Below are 20,952 nucleotides of genomic sequence, written 5' to 3'. Positions count from 1 at the left end.
GACCCTCAGTTATACAGTTAGGCACCACACAGGGAACACATATAGGCGACAAATTATGAGCTCTGGGGTCCTGGCTAGCAGGATCCCAGTGACACAGGAAAAAACACATTGACACATAAGTAAAAATGGGGGTTACATGCCAGACAAGATGGTACTTTCCTACACTTATGCTCATCAAATGCTATGTTAAGTTTGGCAATAATATTGCAAGTGATACTGAACAATGTTGCATCTTGACACAGCTAGTGAGTGAGATAAGCCTGAGCAAAACCTTTGAGCAAGGAGGGCATTAAAGAGGAAATGCAACATGGGAGCTGCAGGAGGAAGTGCTGCGCAGTGAGGAAGGCAGATCAAATGAACCTGCAGCAGCAGGCTGTGCTATCTCTAGCAAAAGCTGATGCATTCAGTATCCATATACGTCCATGTAAAATAGAAGCTGTACGAAATTGGGTTAATGGTTGACAGGGGTGAACCCTTACTGCAATCCTTGTAAGGGTGAAGTCACAAGCAAACCCCAAATTAACCTGTGCTCAACCCTCTTGTAGCTTGGTGCGGAGCAGTCAGGCCTAAATTAGGGGAAATGTATAAAGTATCTGTGCAGTATTTCAAACAGTAATAATCCGAAAACATAACACAAGAAGAATCCCACACCAAATAAGAAAAAGAGTACATTTTAATAAATACAATAAAAATCAAAACGACAAAAATCCAATCAGCAGAACTGAAGATATACAAGTTTAAAAATGTCAGGGAAAATAATGCCAAAAAGCAGAAAGCGCCAACAGTGGTTATCTGGTTGTGCTAGACCGGGCCAAAGTCACAAGTTCGGGACAACTGTGATGGAGCGTGAATCAGCTGCAGGAACCCAAGTAAGGCCTGATTAACACAGTACCTTTATCCTGGTTGTGAAGCCCCACGTTGAGTATGTGTCACACTGCAGAGGCGATGCGAGGTCGTGTGAGGAGATACATCGCCAGCTATGGCAATTCCGGAAGTTGCGTTGGGGGGAAGTGATGTCATTGTGTGGAGATGAGTCATGCAGTGGTGGTTGCGTTGGGCTGGATTGGGCGATGTGAAGCCCTTGAATCAGGGAAGTCTGCGCAGCAAAGGCGATCCATCGGTTCCCGAGGGTGATGCATCGAGCAGCAGAGGCAACGCACCTGTTCTCCGAGAGATGTGGAGCAGAGGAGATAAGTTGCAGGCCTCAAAAAATCATAAAAATTTTACTAGACAGGCCTTGAAAATTCTACTAGCTCACTCGCTTTGGCGCATCCTATTTTATTCGGTTGAGCTGTTTTTATGACTTACTCGCCCCTTCTGGCGCAATTATAGAGAACAGGTGTTCTGTTCAGTCAGAAAGTGAAGGAGGCCTTTAAATCTTGTTATTGTCACGTTTCCTCTGAGTTCAGAGAAGAGATCAAAAGTCAGTTTGTCTTGCAATTAATTTCCTTCTGACTGCATAGTTCCAGGATTTTGACAGTTTTTTCTTAACATACAATATTTAAATAGCTATGTCATCCGTCCAAACATTTCAAAATATGTTACAGTAGTGGTGAAAGACCATTGTTTGCATTTGAGTGTGATGAAAAAAATATTTTAATAGGGTGGAAACAGACCAGAACACTTTACTTGGTGATGCGCAAAGAATAAATATACACTTTTTGAAACCAGATTTTCACAGATTTGGTAATACATTATATTGTTTTACCAGTAAAGCTGCAAGTTAGTTGGAAGGATTTCAGACATTTCTTGGAAATTTTCTGTTCTGTCTGTAAATGACATTGTGTGACCACAACATGCTTTAGTAATATATTTATTAAAAGTGAGTGTTTAAACATAAACGCTCCTGCCCTGGTAGCAATGTTATTAGTAAACTAACAGGCAAGTAATGGATCATGTGTCCCCTATATGTAGGCAGGATTATTTTTATACATGGTGGAAACATTTAGTCTATCTACATAATCCATTTTTGTACAGCAGAAATGCTGCACTCACACGTTTGAAGGTACACTCATAGGTGAGAATGAAGAAAAAGGCAACTCTGTAATCTAAAATATTTGCCTAGGATCACACAATTTGAGACCTGTTTATGGGTCAAGTGCACTACAGATATGGTCGAGTACAATATTCAAGTTCCTCGACCTGCAGGTCTAGTAACACTTTTAGGATTTTTCTAGGCCTGCTAGACCTGCCGGTCGAGTAACTTGAATAACTTACTTGACCATAACTGTAATGTACTTGACCCGTAAACGGGTCTCAGATTGTGAGATCCTAGGCAAATATATTAGTTGAGTCACCTTTTTTCATTCTCACATGAGTGCTCCTTCAAATATGTGAGCTCATTATTTCTGCTGTAGAAAAAAAACTCTTCTGTTTGATTAAATAGACTAAACGTTTGCTCCATGTATAAAAAGAATATAGCACACATATAGAAGACACATGATCCATGATTTGCCTCTTGGTTTAGCAATAGAATTGCTATCAGGGCAGGAGTGTTTCTCAGTTTATGTTTAAAGACTCACTTTTAATAAATATATTACCAAAGCATGATGTGGTTGCACAGTCATTTACAGACAGTAAATTTCCAAGAAATGTTAAAAAAACCTTCAGACTAACTTGCGGGTTTAATGATAAAGTTATATACTGTATGAACAATCTGTTCATACATTATATAGTTTGCGCATTTCCCTTATTAAACTCCAATAGGGGGCGTTTGACGGTGGGTTGGGGTCTCTGGTGTGCAGGCTTACTACTGGGCAGTGCACCTGGCTATAATTGATGAGTAGGTTTTCGCAGATACTGAGGAACTTGCATATCAAGTTAATAGGGAGGCCATGGGAAGTCGAGGCTATCCTTCAATTCTATATGCCAGGAGATGGGACACACAGTCAGTGGTGAGGACATGGAGAGAAGCCACCAGAATCCTGGGATGGGAGATCAAACACACAGAGATGACCCCCATTGTGGGACAGCAACCAATTAAAAGAGATTGGTCACTTGAAGGGCTTCCGGAAGTGGAGCCTGCTGGGAATCGAACATCTCTGGGATGTCTGGCAGGGGAGGAAATTTATATCCTTTAAAGTTCTGCAAAGGGAGTATGACATGAGGAGACCAGAACAGTTTAAACATTTACAGCTAGGCCAAGTGCTGCGATGCCATGTGATGGAAGGAGAAGAACTCCCGGAATCGGCCCCTCTGGAACACCAATTACGGCTAGATCCCATGCTGGACAAAGCCATTTCATTGACATATAAAAAATTAATGAACAATTTCCCTCACCCTCTGCGTACACTGAGGGAAGCCTGGGAGGGTGACATAGGGCGACTCGAGAACAAAGACTGGGTAGAGGAGGTTGAGAGTCCAAGCGAGATTGCAATAAGAGTCTATTTCCGATTAGTACAGCTCCGGATACTACATCGGGCATACTACTCTTGCACATTACTACACTGATTCGGGCGATGCAGCTCTGCTCTCTATGTTAGAGACTGAGGAGGGATTTGGTCCTTTTTCCACATTCTCTGGGACTGTCCCATAGTTCAAGAGTATTCAGGAAAAGTGACGCCCATCATGACCAGGGTTACCAGACACACTGTGCCATTAGAAGCCCAGTGGCTTATCCTACACACAACGGGTGAGAAGGTGTGGCCCAGGCACAAGAAGACCGGGTTAATGCTGCCAACTAGGGTGGCTAAGAGGAACATAGCGATGTTGTGGGGAACAAACCGTCCCCCAAATGTCCAAGTCTGGGAGAGGGACCTGGATAGCTGCCAACGAGCCGAGCAAGAAATCTATAAAAGTTGAGGCTGTTTTAGGAAATATGACAAGATTTGAAATTCATGGAAAACTTACAGGGACAGATGATGAGAGTTGAAGTGGACGGGTGGGAGTGTAAGGGTCCTAAGCAATCCACTAATTGCTTATGTCCAAGGGTGGGATGGTATGGAGTGTACTTCTGATACTCATTGTTAGACAACAGCAGAAATGATGAGGAATGGTGCAGTGTTTTCTCTCCAAACTGTATTGACATACTGGTTCATGATGACGTCAATTCTGTGTACTGAGCTACTGTTAACCCCTTCTGTGCCTTGGACGAGATCATCTCGTCCAAGGCTACAGTTCCCCTGTGCCTTGGACGAGATCATCTCGTCCTAGGCACAGGGGAACTTGGGGGCGCGCTAGCGCGCCCCCCGTGCACCCCCCCCCCCCCAAGTCGGGGATGGAAGGGGAACGGGAAGGCCTTTTCTGCCCCCAGGGGGGGCAGAAACCTCTAGGCACCAGGGACCTTTTTTTTAGTTTTTAGTTTTTTGTGTTATATTTTTTTTTTTTTGGTGGGGAGCGACCCCTTAGGCAAGGGTCGCTCCCCTTGGGGGAAAATTATATTTTGGCCATTTATGCCCCCCTTGGGGGCAGATTGGCCTATTTTGATGAGGCCAATCTGCCCCCAAGGGGGGTAGAAACCACTAGACACCAGGGAGTTTTTTCTTTGCGTGAATTTCACGCAAAGGGAGCGACCCCTTAGGCAAGGGTCGCTCCCTGGGGGGGGAGGGCAATTTATTTTAGGCCATTTCTGCCCCCCCTGGGGGCAGATCGGCCTATTATTAGGCCGATCTGGCCCCAGGGGGGGAAGAAACCTCTAGGCGCCAGGGCAATTTTTTTTTTTTTTTTTTGTTTCTTTTTTTAGAGATGGGGAGCGACCCATCAGGTAAGGGTCGCTCCCCTGGGGGGCAAACTGTATTTAGACCATTTCTGCCCCCCTGGGGGCAGATTGGCCAATTTTAGGTCAATCTGCCCCCAAGGGGGCAGAAACCACTAGGCACCGGGGATTTGTTTTTTGGCGCCAATGTCACGCAGGGGGAGCGACCCCGTAGGCAAGGGTCGCTCCCGGGGGGGGGGGGGGTTGGGGGGGCAAATTTATTTTAGGCCATTTCTGCCCCCCCCGGGGGACAGATCGGCCTATTATTAGGCCGAACTGCCCCCAGGGGGGGGCAGAACCCTCTAGGCGCCAGGGCAATTTTTTTTTTGTGGTTTTTTTTTTTTGTTTCTTTTTTTAGAGATGGGGAGCGACCCATCAGGCAAGGGTCGCTCCCCTGGGGGGGGGGGCAAATTGTATTTAGACCATTTCTGCCCCCCTGGGGGCAGATTGGCCAATTTTAGGTCAATCTGCCCCGAAGGGGGCAGAAACCACTAGGCACCGGGGATTTGTTTTTTGGCGCCAATGTCACGCAGGGGGAGCGACCCTGTAGGCAAGGGTCGCTCCCGGGGGGGGGGGGCCTGGGGGGGGGGTGGGGGTTGGGGGGGCAAATTTATTTTAGGCCATTTCTGCCCCCCCCCCGGGGGACAGATCGGCCTATTATTAGGCCGAACTGCCCCCAGGGGGGGGCAGAACCCTCTAGGCACCAGGGCAATTATTTTTTTTGTGTTTTTTTTTTTTTTGTGTTTCTTTTTTTAGAGATGGAGAGCGACCCATCAGGCAAGGGTCGCTCCCCTGGGGGGGCAAATTGTATTTAGACCATTTCTGCCTCCCTGGGGGCAGATTGGCCAATTTTAGGTCAATCTGCCCCCAAGGGGGCAGAAACCACTAGGCACCGGGGATTTGTTTTTTGGCGCCAATGTCACGCAGGGGGAGCGACCCCGTAGGCAAGGGTCGCTCCCGGGGGGGGGGTGGTTGTTGGGGGGGCAAATTTATTTTAGGCCATTTCTGCCCCCTCCCGTGGGACAGATCGGCCTATTATTAGGCCGATCTGCCCCCGGGGGGGGGGGGGCAGAAACCTCTAGGCGCCAGGGGAATTTTTTTTTTTCTTGGTTTTTTTCTTAGAGATGGGGAGCGACCCATCAGGCAAAAGTCGCTCCCCTGGGGGACAAATTGTATTTAGGCCATTTCTGCCCCCCTTGGGGGCAGATTGGCTGAGTTTAGGTCAACCTGCCCCCAAGGGGGCAGAAACCACTAGGCACCGGGGATTTGTTTTTTTGGCGCCAATGTCACGCAGGGGGAGCGACCCCGTAGGCAAGGGTCGCTCCCGGGGAGGGTGGGGGTTGGGGGGGCAAATTTATTTTAGGGCATTTCTGCCCCCCCCCCTGGGGCCGGCTGAGCTACAGGCCAAACACCACAGGTAGGCACCTTGCAAAAAACACCTCTGTTTTCTGTGAAAAAATATGTTGTGTCCACGTTGTGTTTTGGGCCATTTCCTTTTGTGGGCGCTAGGCCTACCCACAGAAGTGAGGTACCATTTTTATCGAGAGACTTAAAGGAACGCTGGGTGGAAGGAAATTTGTGGCTCCTCTCAGATTCCACAACTTTCTGTCACCGAAATGAGAGGAAAAGGTGTTTTTTGGGCCAAATTTTGATGTTTGCAAAGGATTCTGGGTAACATAACCTGGTCAGAGCCCCGCAAGTCACCCCATCTTGGATTCCCCTGGGTTTCTAGTTTTCAAAAATGCACTGGTTTGCTAAGATTCCTCAGGTGTCGGCTGAGCTACAGGCCAAAATCCACAGGTAGGCACTGCTTTTTATAAAAAAAATGTGATGTGTCCACGTTGTGTTTTGGGCCCTTTCCTTTCGTGGGCGCTAGTCCTACCCACACAAGTGAGGTATCATTTTTATCGGGAGACTTGGGGGAACGCTGGGTGGAAGGAAATTTGTAGCTCCTCTCAGATTCCAGAACTTTCTGCCACAGAAATGTGAGGGACATGTGTTTTTCTAGCCAAATTTTGAGGTTTGCAAAGGATTCTGGGTAACAGAACCTGGTCAGAGCCCCGCAAGTCACCCCTCCTTGGATTCCCCTAGGTCTCTAGTTTTCCAAAATGCACAGGTTTGGTAGGTTTCCCTAGGTGCCGGCTGAGCTAGAGGCCAAAATCTACAGGTAGGCACTTCGCAAAAAACACCTCTGTTTTTTTCCAAAATTTAGGATGTGTCCACGTTGCGCTTTGGGGTGTTTCCTGTCGCCGGCGCTAGGCCTACCCACGCAAGTGAGGTATCATTTTTATCGGGAGACTTGGGGGAACGCTGGGTGGAAGGAAATTTGTAGCTCCTCTCAGATTCCAGAACTTTCTGCCACAGAAATGTGAGGGACATGTGTTTTTTTAGCCAAATTTTGAGGTTTGCAAAGGATTCTGGGTAACAGAACCTGGTCCGAGCCCCGCAAGTCACCCCTCCTTGGATTCCCCTAGGTCTCTAGTTTTCAGAAATGCACAGGTTTGGTAGGTTTCCCTAGGTGCCGGCTGAGCTAGAGGCCAAAATCTACAGGTAGGAACTTCGCAAAAAACACCTCTGTTTTTTTCCAAAATTTAGGATGTGTCCACGTTGCGCTTTGGGGTGTTTCCTGTCGCCGGCGCTAGGCCTACCCACGCAAGTGAGGTGTCATTTTTATCGGGAGACTTGGGGGAACGCTGGGTGGAAGGAAATTTGTAGCTCCTCTCAGATTCCAGAACTTTCTGCCACAGAAATGTGAGGGACATGTGTTTTTTTAGCCAAATGTTGAGGTTTGCAAAGGATTCTGGGTAACAGAACCTGGTCAGAGCCCCGCAAGTCACCCCTCCTTGGATTCCCCTAGGTCTCTAGTTTTCAGAAATGCACAGGTTTGGTAGGTTTCCCTAGGTGCCGGCTGAGCTACAGGCTAAAATCTACAGGTAGGCACTTCGCAAAAAACACCTCTGTTTTTTTCCAAAATTTAGGATGTGTCCACGTTGCGCTTTGGGGTGTTTCCTGTCGCCGGCGCTAGGCCTACCCACGCAAGTGAGGTATCATTTTTATCGGGAGACTTGGGGGAACGCTGGGTGGAAGGAAATTTGTAGCTCCTCTCAGATTCCAGAACTTTCTGCCACAGAAATGTGAGGGACATGTGTTTTTTTAGCCAAATTTTGAGGTTTGCAAAGGATTCTGGGTAACAGAACCTGGTCCGAGCCCCGCAAGTCACCCCTCGTTGGATTCCCCTAGGTCTCTAGTTTTCAGAAATGCACAGGTTTGGTAGGTTTCCCTAGGTGCCGGCTGAGCTAGAGGCCAAAATCTACAGGTAGGCACTTCGCAAAAAACACCTCTGTTTTTTTCCAAAATTTAGGATGTGTCCACGTTGCGCTTTGGGGTGTTTCCTGTCGCCGGCGCTAGGCCTACCCACGCAAGTGAGGTATCATTTTTATCGGGAGACTTGGGGGAACGCTGGGTGGAAGGAAATTTGTAGCTCCTCTCAGATTCCAGAACTTTCTGCCACAGAAATGTGAGGGACATGTGTTTTTTTAGCCAAATTTTGAGGTTTGCAAAGGATTCTGGGTAACAGAACCTGGTCAGAGCCCCGCAAGTCACCCCTCCTTGGATTCCCCTAGGTCTCTAGTTTTCAGAAATGCACAGGTTTGGTAGGTTTCCCTAGGTGCCGGCTGAGCTACAGGCTAAAATCTACAGGTAGGCACTTTGCAAAAAACACCTCTGTTTTTTTCCAAAATTTAGGATGTGTCCACGTTGCGCTTTGGGGTGTTTCCTGTCGCCGGCGCTAGGCCTACCCAAGCAAGTGAGGTATCATTTTTATCGGGAGACTTGGGGGAACGCTGGGTGGAAGGAAATTTGTAGCTCCTCTCAGATTCCAGAACTTTCTGGCACAGAAATGTGAGGGACATGTGTTTTTTTAGCCAAATTTTGAGGTTTGCAAAGGATTCTGGGTAACAGAACCTGGTCCGAGCCCCGCAAGTCACCCCTCGTTGGATTCCCCTAGGTCTCTAGTTTTCAGAAATGCACAGGTTTGGTAGGTTTCCCTAGGTGCCGGCTGAGCTAGAGGCCAAAATCTACAGGTAGGCACTTCGCAAAAAACACCTCTGTTTTTTTCCAAAATTTAGGATGTGTCCATGTTGCGCTTTGGGGTGTTTCCTGTCACCGGCGCTAGGCCTACCCACGCAAGTGAGGTATCATTTTTATCGGGAGACTTGGGGGAACGCTGGGTGGAAGGAAATTTGTAGCTCCTCTCAGATTCCAGAACTTTCTGCCACAGAAATGTGAGGGACATGTGTTTTTTTAGCCAAATTTTGAGGTTTGCAAAGGATTCTGGGTAACAGAACCTGGTCCGAGCCCCGCAAGTCACCCCTCCTTGGATTCCCCTAGGTCTCTAGTTTTCAGAAATGCACAGGTTTGGTAGGTTTCCCTAGGTGCCGGCTGAGCTAGAGGCCAAAATCTACAGGTAGGCACTTCGCAAAAAACACCTCTGTTTTCTCCCAAAATTTTGGATGTGTCCACGTTGCGCTTTGGGGCGTTTCCTGTCGCGGGCGCTAGGCCTACCCACGCAAGTGAGGTATCATTTTTATCGGGAGACTTGGGGGAACATAGATTAGCAAAACAAGTGCTATTGCCCCTTGTCTTTCTCTAAATTTTTTCCTTCCAAATATAGGAGAGTGTGTAAAAAAGACATCTATTTGAGAAATTCCCTATAATTCACATGCTTGTATGGTCACCCCGGAATTCAGAGATGTGCAAATAACCACTGCTCCTCAGCACCTTATCTTGTGCCCTTTTTGGAAATGCAAAGGTTTTCTTGATAGCAATTTTTTACTCTTTATATTTCAGCAAATGAATTGCTGTATACCCGGTATAGAATGAAAACGCACTGCCGGGTGCAGCTCATTTATTGGCTCTGGGTTCCTCGGGTTCTTGATGAACCTACAAGCCCTATATATCCCCGCAACCAGAGGAGTCCAGCAGACGTAACGGTATATTGCTTTCCATAATCTGACATTGCAGGGAAAAGTTACAGAGTAAAACGTAGAGAAAAATTTATGTTTTTTTCACCTCAATTTCAATATTTTTTTTTTTCAGCTGTTATTTTCTGTAGGAAACCCTTGTAGGATCTACACAAATGACCCCTTGCTGAATTCAGAATTTTGTCTACTTTTCAGAAATGTTTAGGTTTCTGGGATCCAGCATTGGTTTCATGCCCATTCCTGTCACTGACTGGAAGGAGGCTGAAAGCACAAAAAATTGCAAAAATGGGGTATGCCCCAGTAAAATGCCAAAATTGTGTTGAAAAATTGGGTTTTCTGATTCAAGTCTGCCTGTTCCTGAAAGCTAGGAAGCTGCTGAGTTTAGCACTACAAACCCTTTGTTGATGCCATTTTCAGGGGGAAATCCACAAGCCTTCTTCTGCAGCCACTTTTTCCATTTTTTAAAAAAAAAACAAAATTTTCACTGTATTTTGGCCAATTTCTTGGCCTCCTTCAAGGGAACCCACAAAGTCTGGGTACCTCTAGAATCCCTAGGATGTTGGAAAAAAAGGACGCAAATTTGGCTTGGTTAGCTTATGTGGACAAAAAGTTATGAGGGCCTAAGCGCGAACTGCCCCAAATAGGCAAAAAAAGGCCTGGCACAGGAGGGGGAAAAGGCCTGGCAGCGAAGGGGTTAAATAAAAAGATTCAAAATAAATAAATAAAAATTTCTCAACCTGATAAATTATGACCTGTCATAGCAAGTGGGTGAGTAGATTTTTCGAGGCCTGAGTCGGTTCTTTTGAAGTAACAGAGGGGCTGCCAGAGCACTTTCAGACCCACTTCCAAGGGTCCAGGACAGGGGTGGCACCACTTGAGAGGGCAGGACTCTAAGATAGCGGAGTACAGGTACTGGGTTCAAGGTTGTTGGAAGCCTGTTCTGTCCCTGAGGTTTTTGATCAGGAGGGAGCCAACTAGCCATTGGAGTTACTCTGGGATTCTGAATTTAGAGATGCATATCCAGTCCTTCTTACCCAGGCAAGAGGGCAGCAGGGCAGAAGTCCAGCAGTGTGGCAGTCCTTTCAACAGCACAGCAGCTCTTCTTCCAGAGTGCACAGGTCCAGAAGTGTACTGAAGAGCAGGGGGTCTGGGATCCAAAATTTATACCTGGTGCCCACTTTGAAGTTGGGGAAGCTTCTTCAGGCTTCCACCCACTGAGGTGTCAGGCATCCCCTTCCTCCCTGTCACGACCCCAACTTGTCTGGGGTAACAATAGACTAGTGTCAAACTCTTTGTGAGAGTGCTCAGGCAGGTCCTTTGTAATGTGCAAGAGTTGCAGGTGACAGATCCTCCCCCTTATTAACTCAGAGTGGCCCATCCTGCCAACACCTTTCTTATCTTTGTCTCACTGTCTGGGAGAAATCGACAAAGACCACCTGCCAGTTACACTTAGTCTTGTGACCTAAGATCAGGCTGCAGGCACAAAATGGTTAGGACAGGAAAATGAAAACGTTCTAATAGTGTCATTTTCACAATTATGACTACAAATCCGGCTTTACCATTAAAGAGGGCTTTAATTACAATTCTTTGGACACAAATGTCAACCTGTCTACCTGCTCTCAAATGGAAGTTACAGCTTATTAAATGTAATAAGGTAACTCTAATGTTATCCTATAGGAGCGGATGGCCTTGCAGTAGTGAAAAACTAATGTAAGAGTTTTTCACTACCAGGACATATGAAACTTAAAAGTGATGTCCAACTTTCAAAATACACTGCACTCTGCCCTCTGGGCCTACCCTAGGAGTGACACATGCATTAAATAGGAATGTCTGGGCCTGGCAAAAGGTTTATTTTGATTGGTCGACATGGAAGTTTCAAAACAACACACACAGGCTGCAATGGCAGGCATAAGATGTGTTGAAAAGCCTAGTTAAGTGAGCAGAACAATCAGTGTTGCAGGCCCACTAGAATCATTTAATGTACAGGCCCTGGGCATATGTAGTACCACTTTACCAGGGACTAACAAGTAAATTAAATATGCCAAGCACGTATAAGCCAATTCTAACATGTTTAAAGGAGCGAGCACACGCACCTTGGCACTGGTTTGCAGTGGTAAAGTGCGCAGAGTCCTAAAAGCCAACAAAAACGAGTTAAAAAAAACAGGAGGGTGAAGGTAAAAAGTTATGGAATGACTCTGCAGAAAGGGCCAAGTCCAACAGAGCCCATAAAATTAATCAAGCAATGTCAACAGGTCTGGCTTTAAAATGAAAGTTCCCCTTCAGTCACTGATGGGTTCAGGCACTTGTCATCAAACATGTGCTCAGTGACTCATCCTTACACTCAGTGATTTATTCTTGCATTCACCCATTAATGCAAACACAATACAACATAAACAACTCAAAAACTATGCAATATAAAATAAAAAAATAAAGGTGAAAAAAGGAAAACACGCTCTGCCTAAATGTGGCATACATATGCCTGCATTAACAAATAAAATTAAACACATCAGTGGATGTTAACCTTGCAATAGTATCATACATAGTGTGTAGCTGTTTTAAGTTCCAGAATGGGCACCAATTTTGGAGTCAACATGTTGGCCATCTGTGAATGGCCAACAGTGGCACACAACAGACAATACCATTCCATGATGATCGCCTGGTTTAAAGGCAGTGGCTGAGTGGAATGCAGAGAACTGCAGATAAAATTAGTGTCAATGAAGTGTCCATTAGCAATGAATGGGGAGCTGTACTATGCTCTAAACATGGAAACAAAAAGAGAAGGAAAGAAATGAAAAGACATATAACAGTAAAAATTGAAAACTAAAGAACTGTCTCACTAGCTGTCTCACTGAAACGCATTCATTTTCAGGGAGAGGTGCCCCCCAGGGTGAGGCAAAGGCTGCTACTCACAGGGCAATAGTGTCACTGGCTGAAGTGGACTGACCCATTGCTGTGTGCTGTCAGTGATGGAAGGAGAATATAAAGGATACCCATTCAGACCAATGAAGGAAGAAGGCTGACCCAAAGCCCCTCTATACCTGCATTCATATATATGTATGAATGTTTAGATTACAAGATCCTGGCAAACTATTAGGCCTGTCAGGTCTTCTTTAGAGGGAGTAGCAAGAATTGTTACTGTGCAAATCTTCCATACCGAGGGTTTGGCAAAGTGGATAATTATCACCAAAGACCTTGCCTACTAAATTAATCAGTGAGATTCCATGCAACAAACCAAATGTTTGCAGTCTTTAACACAGTGCAGTAACAATCCAACCTTAATGGCATACTAGCTTCAACATATGCACTTCATAATAGAAGACAGACCTACTACCTTTGTCGTAACATTTCATGATTAACAGATCATAACTGTGGCATCCGACATAACTTTTCTAATGAACCAATCAGGCTGGTATTGAGTATAAACATTCCCACCAGGCAACCACTGGTTTAACAAATAGGTACTACATTATAGTTATTGCAACACGATAAACACAAGGATCTAGTAAAGGTTATCGTATTGCAACTCTTCAGTCTCCATGGTTTGTACTAACGGGTTACCAACAACAAAATGCCTGCCTACTACTAAAACCTGGGAGATTCCATTTTATAAAATTCCTGTTTACAGGATGTAGCACAGTATATTAACAATCCACATTTAAAGACACATGGGCTTTGTCACATTTCAAAATAAATGAGTCAGGGCTAATGGTTTTCTCATAACTTTTCATAATGAGCAGATCAAACCTACAGGAAATGACACTATTTTCCCAATGCACCATTCAAGCCTGCAGCATTTACATTTGGCTTGTCACCATAACTAACATATGGCTATCGAATTGTTCAGAAGGCAACCATCAGGCATACCGTTTTAAAAGTACAAATGTATGTACAAAATTACAGTTGGCAAAATAATAAACAATCCCTTGCAAAAGGGCCTAACAAGGATTACAAAAGTGAAACTCTTCTACTGTCAATGTTTGTCAAATGGAGAATGGTCAACACCAAAACCCTTGCCTACTACAGCAATGTGATAATATGTGTAACAGTATACCCCTCCGTGGGCTATAATATATAATAATTACAATCCACCATTAAAAGCCTATTATCTTTAACATATGCCTTTCACAATAAATATGTAAGCCTACTGCCTTTGTCGTAACTTTTCATTATAAACATATTAGACCTATAGTCTTGATCATTGGCTTGCTACCATAACCAAAGCCTGCTATATTAAGCATAACATTTCCCTCAAGCAAAAAGTGTTACATGAGCATCCTTTTCCAGTGCTCAGAAATCAAGATCAAATTACAACACAGCCACTCCCAAAACTCTCAGCGCAGCCCTCAAAGTGATCGTCCTTCCACTTTCCAGGCATGCTACGGTGGATCACCCTCCAACTAAGCAGTCATCAAAAACCCTCTCTATAATAAACCACAAATGAAATAAAAGGTCATATTTTGCAAGAATAAGCCTAAATTCTGACCCACTCTTATGTAAATATGCTTATTCCACGCGTGAATGCTTAAGAAAACATAGATGTGTGAGTCTCCTAGACGTGCATTTCTGTCATTATTATCCATACGTGAATGCTGTCCTTCATATATTAATGTTATCTTCCTCACTTCAAATGCTCAAATGTACTAACAAGGCTACTTTTGTATAACTTCTCTGATTGAAATGTAACTGCAAATAAATAAAATATTACTTTGCCACATTATTTACATCAGCATTAAATAAGCCAGGTATGCGATATTCTAGATGACAGCGTTTTCTAAAATAGAATATCCTATATAGAGCATTCTGTGTGGATTGTGGGGGATTTTTTTTTTTTAAACAAACGTGTGCCAGTGAAATGGTGAGGATCCGATTGTATTAAATGCTCTAGTGGAAGGGAGGGGTTTTCTTGCTCTTTGCACAAGCCTAAGAGGAACATAGCACATTACCTTTACATCACTAGTCCTTGTCATTACAACAGGAGGGTGATTCCACCCTCCAGACAGAAAAAACACACAGGAATATTCTATTACTCCCTACCCAACATCCTCGGTACCATATAAGGCATGGATTTATCCAGAATATTTCTTGTTGTTTTTTCTGTCCTCTGGGACAGGACACACAGGACAAGCTGTTTGGCGGACAGGTGAAGTTCCCGCTGGGCTCGGGTATCCCCGTTTCTCTGCTCATGAGATGGCAATAAGGGTACATGTCCTGCCACAGGCCTCTCAACCAGTCGCTTGCAGTCATTCCTTTTCCTGGCCATAGTTGGGCTTGAGGGCCAGGCCACCTTTCTCCATTATTCGGCTTCATGACTGGTAGCCTGTAAATTGGTCCTTAATCGGTGGAGTCAGGGTTCCACCCTCTTTTCTCCTTTTGCTCCCAAGGTGGGTCTCGGCGGGCAGGAGTGTTTTCTGCCAATTACTGTATGTGGGGGCTTTCTCCGCAGCCTTTACCTTCGGCTCTTACTTTTGGTCCAGGGAAGTGGGGCTTTTGGCGGCATCCACAGTGGGGAGGAGTGTGCTTCGCCATGTCCCTTTTTGTCCACCTGCTGCTTCTTTCGGTTTTGGAAGAAGATTAGCAGCCAGTACATTAAATGGGCATGCTCAGGATTGAGCACATGTGTTCTTTTACTTCCGGCTAGGGCATTCAAGGACGTTTCTGGCACATACATAAACAGCACGCCTGGAGGCAGGTAAGCGTTGTTTGGTATGATAATCTGTCTGGCTTCTCCTCTTGTTTTTTCCCATGTACATGGAGTGATTTCTGCACTTTTGCTGCCATTTGCCTGCTGTTGGTGCTTGCTTTGCTGCTGCTGTTCACTATGGGGAAGCATACTTCGAAGAGGCATCACACCTCTCTTTCCCAGTCCCCTTACTTTTCGGCAGAGGAGTCTTCTGCTCCCTCCCCTAAGAGGCATAAGCAGGCGGTAGCAGAAGAGGAGGAGGAGGAGTGGACTCAGCGCATTGTCCTGGAAACTTTAATGACCATTAAAGAGGACTTCAGGATGGACTCTGCCAAGGGGCAAGTTTGCGAGCCTGCAGCTGATCTCCTTTCAGCATCTGATGTTGCCTCAGACAGCAACACAGCCCTTAAAATCTCTTCTGAAGGCCAGTAATTGTTTGGAACAGGCTTAGGGGAGAAGCTCCATCCAGTTTGTCAAGGAGATGAAACACTCCTCGCCCTTTAAGAAAGAAATGTCTAAATCTTCCATACCCTTTAGATGGAAATCTTTCCAGCGACCATCTAGAAGGCAGAAGTCGGATCCTTCCTCCAGATCCCAGGGGAATTTTTTTGCACAAGGAGTTCACTAACCACAGACAGATAGGTCCTCAGCTTTGTCAAGAAATGTTACAGGATAGAATTCAAGACACTTTTGACTCCATCATGGACAATCCTCACCTGTTTCCCAGGATTCCAACAAAAGGGGGCCTTAAAGGAGGAAATTCTCTCCTCGAGAAGAGAGCAATTTGCCCTTTTTTCAATGGAAAAGAAGCTAGGAGTCTACTTATTGTCTTCCTGGTCAATAAGTTGACTGAAGGATATCATCTACTGATCGACATGAAAGCTCTGATTTTATTCATACTTGATATCAAATTGAAGATGGAAACCCTTCACAGGATTGCCACATTAATTCCATCTCACAAATTCATGATTACCCTGGACCTAATGGATGTTTACCTGCCTATCACTGTTGCTCAGGAAAACGAGTGGTTCCCGAGATCTGCTGTAGAAAGTCATAATTGACAGTTTATGGTCAACATCAAATCAGCCCCCAGGGTTTTCACCAAGACCGGTTGTGGCTTATCTTCACGTACAGAGTATTCCATTTTACCCTTACCTCCACAACTGGCTTCTTAATGCCCAGTCTGTTCAAGAGACCTTGGATATTCTGGATTGCACAAGGAAGTGTTGGATCGGCTGGGACATCTCTTCAATCTTCCCAAATGTCAGCTGATGCCGTCAAGAGATCGGGTTCACAGGGGCAGTGCTTAATTTGTGCTTGTTGTTTCCGGTGCTGAGCACCGGCACTTATTGTTGAGGGCCGGCGCTTATTCTTCCTCCCCAAGCATTTGCTGCGAGCAAAAAACACATATGGGAAAGACACATATGAGGAACAGAAAAACGAAAAAGCGTCACAATCGGAGATAGCAGAAAGCTGCAAAAGTGTGCTGAAGTGGCAGGGAGCGAGTTTAAATGGAATGAAGTGGCCCGAGATGGCTTCAGGATTACGCTACCTCAATATTTTGTGTTCCCACATTTAATTGCTGCAGCCGCATGTTTAAGAGGAGAGCTTTGACCACCGGCACCTTCTTATTTACAAATTAAGCACTGCATAGGGGCATATTCTGAACAGATCTGGCAAGGATCTTTCTTCTTCCAGACAGGATCACTCATATACAAAGTCTGATCAGGTTGCTTCTTTTATCTTCACTGGTGCCGGCTCGACTGTGTCTGGAGGTCCAAGGGCAGATGACAGCTTGTGTGTTCACAGTCCCTTGGGCATGTCTACATCTATGCTGATTCCTTTGGCATTTACACAACTTCTACTCTAAGAAGACTGACTCTCAGTATCACTTGGTTCCTCATTCCAGTCAGGTCAAGCAACTCCGTCAGCATTTTACATATTGAGAAAAATAATGCAATAATGTGCAAAATTAACGTTTAGGCTTTTATGAAAATGAATACTTATAAAAGCAAAAATTGTAGTAATCATCCATATTTACTAGTACTATGCCTAAACAGCTGAATCAGCATTTTCTGTCAAATCTGACATGACTAAAGAGAGATGACATAACCCAAAATGTTTATTTCCTGACTTTCTCATAGACATATTTTCGATAATGAATAATAGTAGTTCATTAGTAGCTGCATAAATGTTTCTATATACACAAAGAATACTGTCAACTAATGAACATATACTTGTTATTTAGTTAACCAATGAAGAAGTTCACATACAGAGATTCAGTATATCTAAAGAGAATGAATTATGTGAAAATGTAAGAAAAATAACATTGTAGTTGATAAGAAATGTTTCACTTCTTAAGCTCATCGTGTTCTCGGTGAAAAGACAAGGAGTGATCCTCTTCCCATGAGGGCATTGAGAGATGATTGAGTAGTTTAAGAGAGAAGAACCATAGAGCTGCAACAAGGATTAGATTGTGATCTCCACCAACGTCAAAGACCCATTGCCAGAGATTAACAGCAGGGATTTCGGTCTAAGAGGGATAGTAAATTCTTATTGCAACAGATAACTTAACTGAGATGCCCGCTCCAGCACAACGTTTTATTACATAAATAATACTGCCAACATTTTAAGAAGCTGAAGGAATAGGCTGTGCATCTTTGCAGTAAAGTGACAAAATGTTGAGAAATTTTACTTTTTGTTTTACTAAAAAAGCACAATAATTAGATGACATTCGATAAGATTATGTGGCTGTCAAACTTAGAAGGATGCACGTACTTCCATGTGCCAGTCGTTCTCAGCCAAGTAACACTGAGCAATAGCCTGGTCACAGCTTGTGATTGTTGCAAACTCATCACACTGCTGGGCTCGGTCCCTGGCCAAACGGCTCTCTGCAGCTTCCTCGTCCACACCCTCCGGATCAGGGTCGCCACCATCATCCCTAACAACTTCACTTGCCCCAGACATCACCAAAAACTGCACGCGATCTCAGAAGACACTACAGGAAACAGAGAAAGCTCCGCCTCCGCCCCCTAGTAACATTGTAAACTCCATGCGCACAAAGACCCGCCCTCAGTGCGTCATAGTTGCAGGTAGAAATGACTGACGGCGGAAAATAGAATCCGATGAACGTGGACGCAGACAGTGCAAAACTGTAAGGATAAGTAGAACCGTTATGGCGTATCATTAGAATTATTAAAACGGGATGGCCATCTCTAACCAACATAGCGCCACTATAGGAGTTTGCAGTACTCACAACCAAACGCTTTCATTGTCGCCTGCTAATTGAGAAAGAAATTGTCAAGTACCCTCACATTATAACAACATGTGAAGTTAAAACTTGTCACCATACGTCCTTTTACATATATTTGCTACATAACCCTGTTGGCCGTTTCTGTTGCAAGCTTTTAGCGTTCATAACCATTGATAATTACATAAATGTTTCTTTTCTAATTTGTGGAAAACGGCCCGTTTCAAGATGGCGTCTTAGTGTGAGTTTGGAGTAAATTATTTCCTGAGACCTTTCGACAAAGTCTTCATTTGTGTCCCCGCCTCAACGATGCCTTTCAACACTGAATGATCAGCCTGAAAGTTCCTTTTCCAATGTACTATATAGTAAGGAAACGGGTCAGCAAAGACACTTTACTGGCGACCGCAATACCTCAGGTATAACCAGTGCTTTAAATGGGCCGGTACTGAGTGCCGGCACTTTTTTTTTTATTTTGCGAGGGAGAGTACCTGCACTTCTCAAGAAAAACGTAATACTTTACATTGGAGAGTACCAGCCCTCAGAAACGAACAGGTTCTCTGATACAAAGTACCTGCATTTCTGTTTTTCCATTTCAAGCAGTGAATAACGAGAACATATGAAATATTTTCCAAGTGAATCCATGCGTAACTGCAGACACGGCAAGCTAATAACTAGTACGTCTTCAATGAAAACCACTAAACTATGCCTTATGAGTATTTCAACGGAATCCATTATTCCAGGCATTTCACTAAAATAAAATTGTTCGTGGTGTATTCATTTTCATTTACTGTTTTAGAGCACTTTCTAAAATTGTGCAATTCTGAATGCAGATTTCTTTTCTCACAAACTATTGACTACATAGGTTTCTGTCGTAAAGAATGGAAAGTAGCACCACTCCAAGATGGTGGATCGGTATACGTTAGGATTAAGCTTTTCAACGTTCAAGTTGCAACCTTTTAACCTGACCTTGTCAAAGACGATTTATAACATTACTAGTCTTTGGACAGGGTGAAAGAAGTATTTGAGCAAGTATCACTGAGGATTAGCTGGAGACCATGAGCGGCAGATTGTGCGCCGATACCCTGCGCCAGGCAATCAAAGCCATGTGGCAACCGCCTGGCTTCGACCGGGTGATGAGCAAGGTACAGAGACACTTGAGTTCTGCTCACCCTTCTGACCCACGTTTTAAACCAACCTAATTGGTTATGTTGTTATATTTTTATTTCAGCATTTATATAGCGATTTTTGATCCTATGTAGGAAGTGTTTTCATAGCTGCTAGATTTCCAAGGTCCAAGCTACTCCGGTCCAGGTTATTTTTTTTTATAATTTGAATTCTTGATCTTGTAGTCCTGTTTAGGTCGAGCGTAAGCATATAACCTCCTGTATAGTTTAGTATATACCTATGTGGGCTTAAAGGCATCCCCTGCTTCTCATTTGTTTTTTTCAGTGCCCTTTAAAAATCCTTGCTTGCTAGTGGTCAGTTCTGCCTCTTTGCTCCTCCTTTTTAGGTTGAGCTTGGCAGCACTTGTGTTGTCTGAATACGTATTGTGTTCAATATGGGCTGTTAACCACACCCTCCCTTGCCTTTCATTCTTTGTTGTGTTTGTTTAATTACTTCACTTTTACTGATGCATTGTGCAAAATGTCCCTCCTTTGCGTGCTGAGGTCCCGCTTGGGGAGCTTTCACTAAGAGAACATTTTTGTTGGCCACCGCACTGCGTTATGCTTCTTCCTGTTACAGCGTGTGATGGTCCCTCCTCCTGCCTGGTTTCAGTTTTGCCTTTAATTGCAGCACAATCCTATTTGCTCGTTTGAGTTGGCCTCCTGTGAGGATAGAATTTTACTCTTCTCTTAATTACAAGTTTTCCACTTAGAGCTTTGAAATCATAAGTGATAAGCGTCGAGCGCCAAGAAGTCCCTCTGATCACATTAAGGCACAAAGTACACATTTGCATGTTATCTTCGACGATATCGCTCCCATTTATAGCTATATGGAATGTGTTCACATTTTACAAAAATAAAAACTTTAAGCCCCAATCTTCTTTCTTGAAAGGAGAATGCATTATTAAGAGGGGACGAGCTGCACCACTGAAGCCTCAGCACACAGATGGACTTAGCCTGGTTTATGTTTGACATTGGTCTCTTCTTCTTGTGCTTATTGGTCAGTACAAAATGTGTTCCCACAGGTATTTAAGTCTGGTTTTGCTTTTGCGCCTAGTGCCTTTACTTTACTGACGGTCCGCGAGACACCGTTTGGTTGATCAAATTGAACTTTTTCAGTAATGCAGGAAAGGAAGAAGGGGGACATATCCTTGGGTTGAATTCTAGGTTAGACAATCCCTTGC

At 44.4% G+C, this 20,952-nt stretch overlaps 2 protein-coding genes across 3 annotated transcripts in view; one reads left to right on the top strand and one right to left on the bottom strand.

The window, feature by feature from the left end:
• TDP2 (tyrosyl-DNA phosphodiesterase 2) overlaps positions 1 to 18,394 on the bottom strand; it is a 156,382-nt gene extending 137,988 nt beyond the window's left edge. Inside the window, exon 1 of one of the 2 annotated variants that reach the window (XM_069218725.1) lies at positions 18,134 to 18,394. In XM_069218725.1, the coding sequence (XP_069074826.1) occupies positions 18,134 to 18,322 (189 nt within the window). In that variant the 5' untranslated portion in view covers positions 18,323 to 18,394. The remainder of the gene's footprint in view (positions 1 to 18,133) is intronic. The other variant, XM_069218734.1, reaches the window with a different exon arrangement.
• A 1,137-nt stretch (positions 18,395 to 19,531) lies between these two features.
• Positions 19,532 to 20,952, top strand: part of ACOT13 (acyl-CoA thioesterase 13) — a 101,645-nt gene continuing 100,224 nt past the window's right edge. The window contains exon 1 of the mRNA XM_069218746.1: positions 19,532 to 19,747. Within this exon, the coding sequence (XP_069074847.1) occupies positions 19,661 to 19,747 (87 nt within the window). The 5' untranslated portion in view covers positions 19,532 to 19,660. The remainder of the gene's footprint in view (positions 19,748 to 20,952) is intronic.

The sequence above is a fragment of the Pleurodeles waltl genome, chromosome 2_1, assembly GCF_031143425.1.
Source record: "Pleurodeles waltl isolate 20211129_DDA chromosome 2_1, aPleWal1.hap1.20221129, whole genome shotgun sequence".
In the NCBI taxonomy this organism is placed as follows: domain Eukaryota; kingdom Metazoa; phylum Chordata; class Amphibia; order Caudata; family Salamandridae; genus Pleurodeles; species Pleurodeles waltl.
The sequence above is the reverse complement of the archived record's forward strand: the minus strand, read 5'-3'. Positions and strand labels throughout refer to the sequence as shown.